This window comes from Passer montanus, unplaced genomic scaffold, assembly GCF_014805655.1.
Source record: "Passer montanus isolate IOZ18808 unplaced genomic scaffold, ASM1480565v1 scaffold1054, whole genome shotgun sequence".
In the NCBI taxonomy this organism is placed as follows: domain Eukaryota; kingdom Metazoa; phylum Chordata; class Aves; order Passeriformes; family Passeridae; genus Passer; species Passer montanus.
The window spans coordinates 3,483-7,067 of NW_024357104.1; the positions used below are offsets into that span (position 1 = coordinate 3,483).

The following is a 3,585-nucleotide window of genomic DNA, read 5'->3' on the forward strand; positions in this document are numbered from 1 at the left end:
GGGGGGGGGTCCCAGCAAGGTTGGGGGTCAGGGGGGTGGGGTCTCACCAGGGTTTGGGGTCGGGGGGGCGCAGGGAGGGGGTCTCACCAGGGTGTGGGGTGATGGGGACGGGGTCTCACCAACAGGGGGGTGGGGTCTCCCCAGGGTTTGGGGTCAGGGGGGCGCAGGGAGGGGGTCTCACCAGGGTGTGGGGTGATGGGGACGGGGTCTCACCAAGGTTTGAGGTCACGGGGATGAAGGTTTGGGGTCAGGGGGGACGTGGGGATGGGGTCTCATCAGGGTTTGGGGCCATCAGGGTGAATTTTTGGGGCCGTTCCTTTGGGATTTCCACCCCGGGGATGATTTTTGGGGCCACCATTGTGATTTTTGGGGCTGTTCCTGGTGGGTTTGGGGCCATTCTGGGATGGATTTTGGGGTTGTTACTTCGGGATTTCCACCCCGGGGTTGATTTTTGGGGCTGTTCCTTTGGGATTTCCACCCCGGGGTTGACTTTGGGGCCATTCTGGGTGATTTCTGGGGCGGTTCCCGGCAGATTCGGTACCTTCGGAGTGGTGGGAGAGGATGAGGAGGCTGACGCAGGGATGATTTTTGGGGCCATTTTGGGTCAATTTTTGGGGCCGTTCCTTTGGGATTTCCACCCAGGGGATGATTTTTGGGGCCGTTCTGGGTGATTTTTGGGGCAGTTTCTGGTACCTTCGGAGTGGTGGGAGAGGATGAGGAGGCTGACGCAGGGATGATTTTTGGGGCCATTTTGGGTGGATTTTTGGGGCAGTTCCTGGTGGGTTTGGGGCCGTTCCTTTGGGATTTTTGGGGCAGATTCGGTACCTTCGGAGTGGTGGGAGAGGATGAGGAGGCTGACGCAGGGATGATTTTTGGGGCCATTTTGGGTCAATTTTTGGGGCCGTTCCTTTGGGATTTCCACCCCGGGGATGATTTTTGGGGCCACCAGGGTGATTTTTGGGGCTGTTCCTGGTGGGTTTGGGGCCATTCTGGGATGAATTTTGGGGTTGTTACTTTGGGATTTTCACTCCTGGGTTGAATTTTAGGGACGTTCCTTTGGGATTTCCACCCCAGGGATGAATTTTGGGGCGGTTCCCGGCAGATTCGGTACCTTCGGAGTGGTGGGAGAGGATGAGGAGGCTGACGCAGGGGTGAATTTTGGGGCCATTTTGGGATGATTTTTTGGGGCAGTTCCTGGTGGGTTTGGGGCCGTTCTGGGATGATTTTTTGGGGCTGTTCCTGTGGGATTTCCACCCCGGGGATGATTTTTGGGGCCACCAGGGTGATTTTTGGGGCAGATTCGGTACCTTCGGAGTGGTGGGAGAGGATGAGGAGGCTGACGCAGGCGGCGCCGGCGCCGGAGCCGAAGATGGTGATGCGCTGGGGGTCGCCCCCGAAGTGGCCGACGTTCTCGTGCAGCCACCGCAGCGCCTGGATCTGGTCCAGCAGCCCGTAGTTGCCCTTGGCCGCCTGGTCCCCCGTGCTCAGGAAGCCTGGGGGTGGGATTTCCACCCCGTGGATGATTTTGGGGGCCACCAGGGTGATTTTTGGGGCAGATTCGGTACCTTCGGAGTGGTGGGAGAGGATGAGGAGGCTGACGCAGGCGGCGCCGGCGCCGGAGCCGAAGATGGTGATGCGCTGGGGGTCGCCCCCGAAGTGGCCGACGTTCTCGTGCAGCCACCGCAGCGCCTGGATCTGGTCCAGCAGCCCGTAGTTGCCCTTGGCCGCCTGGTCCCCCGTGCTCAGGAAGCCTGGGGACATCGGGGACATCGTGGGGACATCGTGGGGACACCCAGGGGACGTTGGGGACACCACCAGGGGTGTTGGGGACATCACAGGGACATCGTGGGGACACCACGGGCACGTTGGGGACACCCGCCGGAGCCGAAGATGGTGATGCGCTGGGGGTCGCCCCCGAAGTGGCCGACGTTCTCGTGCAGCCACCGCAGCGCCTGGATCTGGTCCAGCAGCCCGTAGTTGCCCTTGGCCGCCTGGTCCCCCGTGCTCAGGAAGCCTGGGGACACCGGGGACATCGTGGGGACATCGTGGGGACACCCAGGGCACGTTGGGGACACCGCGGGGACACCGTGGGGACACTGGCAGGGACGTTGGGGACACCGTGGGGATATTGGGGACACCACCAGGGGTGTTGGGGACATCACAGGGACATCGTGGGGACACCACGGGCACGTTGGGGACACCCGGGGCATGCTGGGGACATCAGGGGGACATTGGGGACACCGTGGGGATATTGGGGACACCACCAGGGGTGTTGGGGACATCACAGGGACATCGTGGGGACATCATGGGGACACCACAAGGATGTTGGGGACACCAGGGGGACACCACAGGGACACCAGTAGGGAGGTTGGGGACACCACCAGGGGTGTTGGGGACATCACAGGGACATCGTGGGGACACCACGGGCACGTTGGGGACACCCGGGGCATGCTGGGGACATCAGGGGGACATTGGGGACACCGTGGGGACATTGGGGGGACACCACCAAGGACATTGGGGACACTGCCAGGGGTACTGGGGACACAACCAGGGGATGTTGGGGACACTGGGGATGTTGGGGACACTGGGGGACACCACGGGCACGTTGGGGACACCGGGGACATCGTGGGGACATCATGGGGACACCACAAGGATGTTGGGGACACCAGGGGGACACCACAGGGACACCAGTAGGGAGGTTGGGGACACCACCAGGGGTGTTGGGGACACTTTGGGGATGTGGGGGACACCACAAGGACATTGGGGACGCCGTGGACAAACCATCGGGGACACCACGGGGACGTTGGGGACATCGTGGGGACATCGTGGGGACACTGGCAGGGATGTTGGGGACACCATGGAGACATTGGTGACACCACCAAGGGATGTTGGGGACACCGCCAGGGGATGTTTGGGATGTTGGGGACACCAGGGGGACATCGCCAGGGATGTTGGGGACACAACCAAGGGATGCTGGGGACACCACGAGGACATTTGGGACAGCATGGGGACGTTGGGGACACCACAGGATCATTGGGGACAACACTGAGACATTGAGGACACTGCAAGGGACACGCGGGGACACGGCCAGGACGCGGTAGGGACACTGGGGACAGGGCCAGGACACGGCAGGGACACTGGGGACGTTGGGGACACTGGGGGACACCACGGGCACGTTGGGGACACCGGGGACATCGTGGGGACACCTCCAGGGGCATTGGAGACATCGTGGGGACACCGGGGGGACACTGGGGACACCAGGAACATCGTGGGGACATCATGGGGACATCACCAGGGACGTTGGGGACACTGGGGGGACACCAGCAGGGGTTTTGGGGACATTGGGAGGACATTGGGGACATCATGGGGACACTGCCAGGGACGTTGGGGACACTGGTGGAGATGTTTGGGACATTTGCAGGGGCACTGGGGACACTGAGGGGACACGTGGGGACACTGCCAGGACACCACAGTGACACTGGGGACAGGGCCAGGACGTTGGGGACAGGGCCAGGACACGGCGGGGACACGGCCAGGACACACACACACCATGTCCCCAATCCCCCCCGTCCCCAATGTCCCCAA

General features: G+C 62.5%; 1 protein-coding gene across 1 annotated transcript in view; it reads right to left on the reverse strand.

The window, feature by feature from the left end:
- Positions 1-2,033, reverse strand: part of LOC120507177 (neuroligin-2-like) — a gene marked incomplete at its 3' end in the record, with an annotated part of 5,510 nt that extends 3,477 nt beyond the window's left edge. The window contains exons 1-2 of the mRNA XM_039719528.1: positions 1,865-2,033; positions 1,308-1,751 (exon numbers count right to left, since the gene is read on the reverse strand). Coding sequence (XP_039575462.1) covers positions 1,308-1,751; positions 1,865-2,033 — 613 coding nt within the window. The remainder of the gene's footprint in view (positions 1-1,307; positions 1,752-1,864) is intronic.
- Between the last annotated feature and the right edge of the window lie 1,552 nt (positions 2,034-3,585).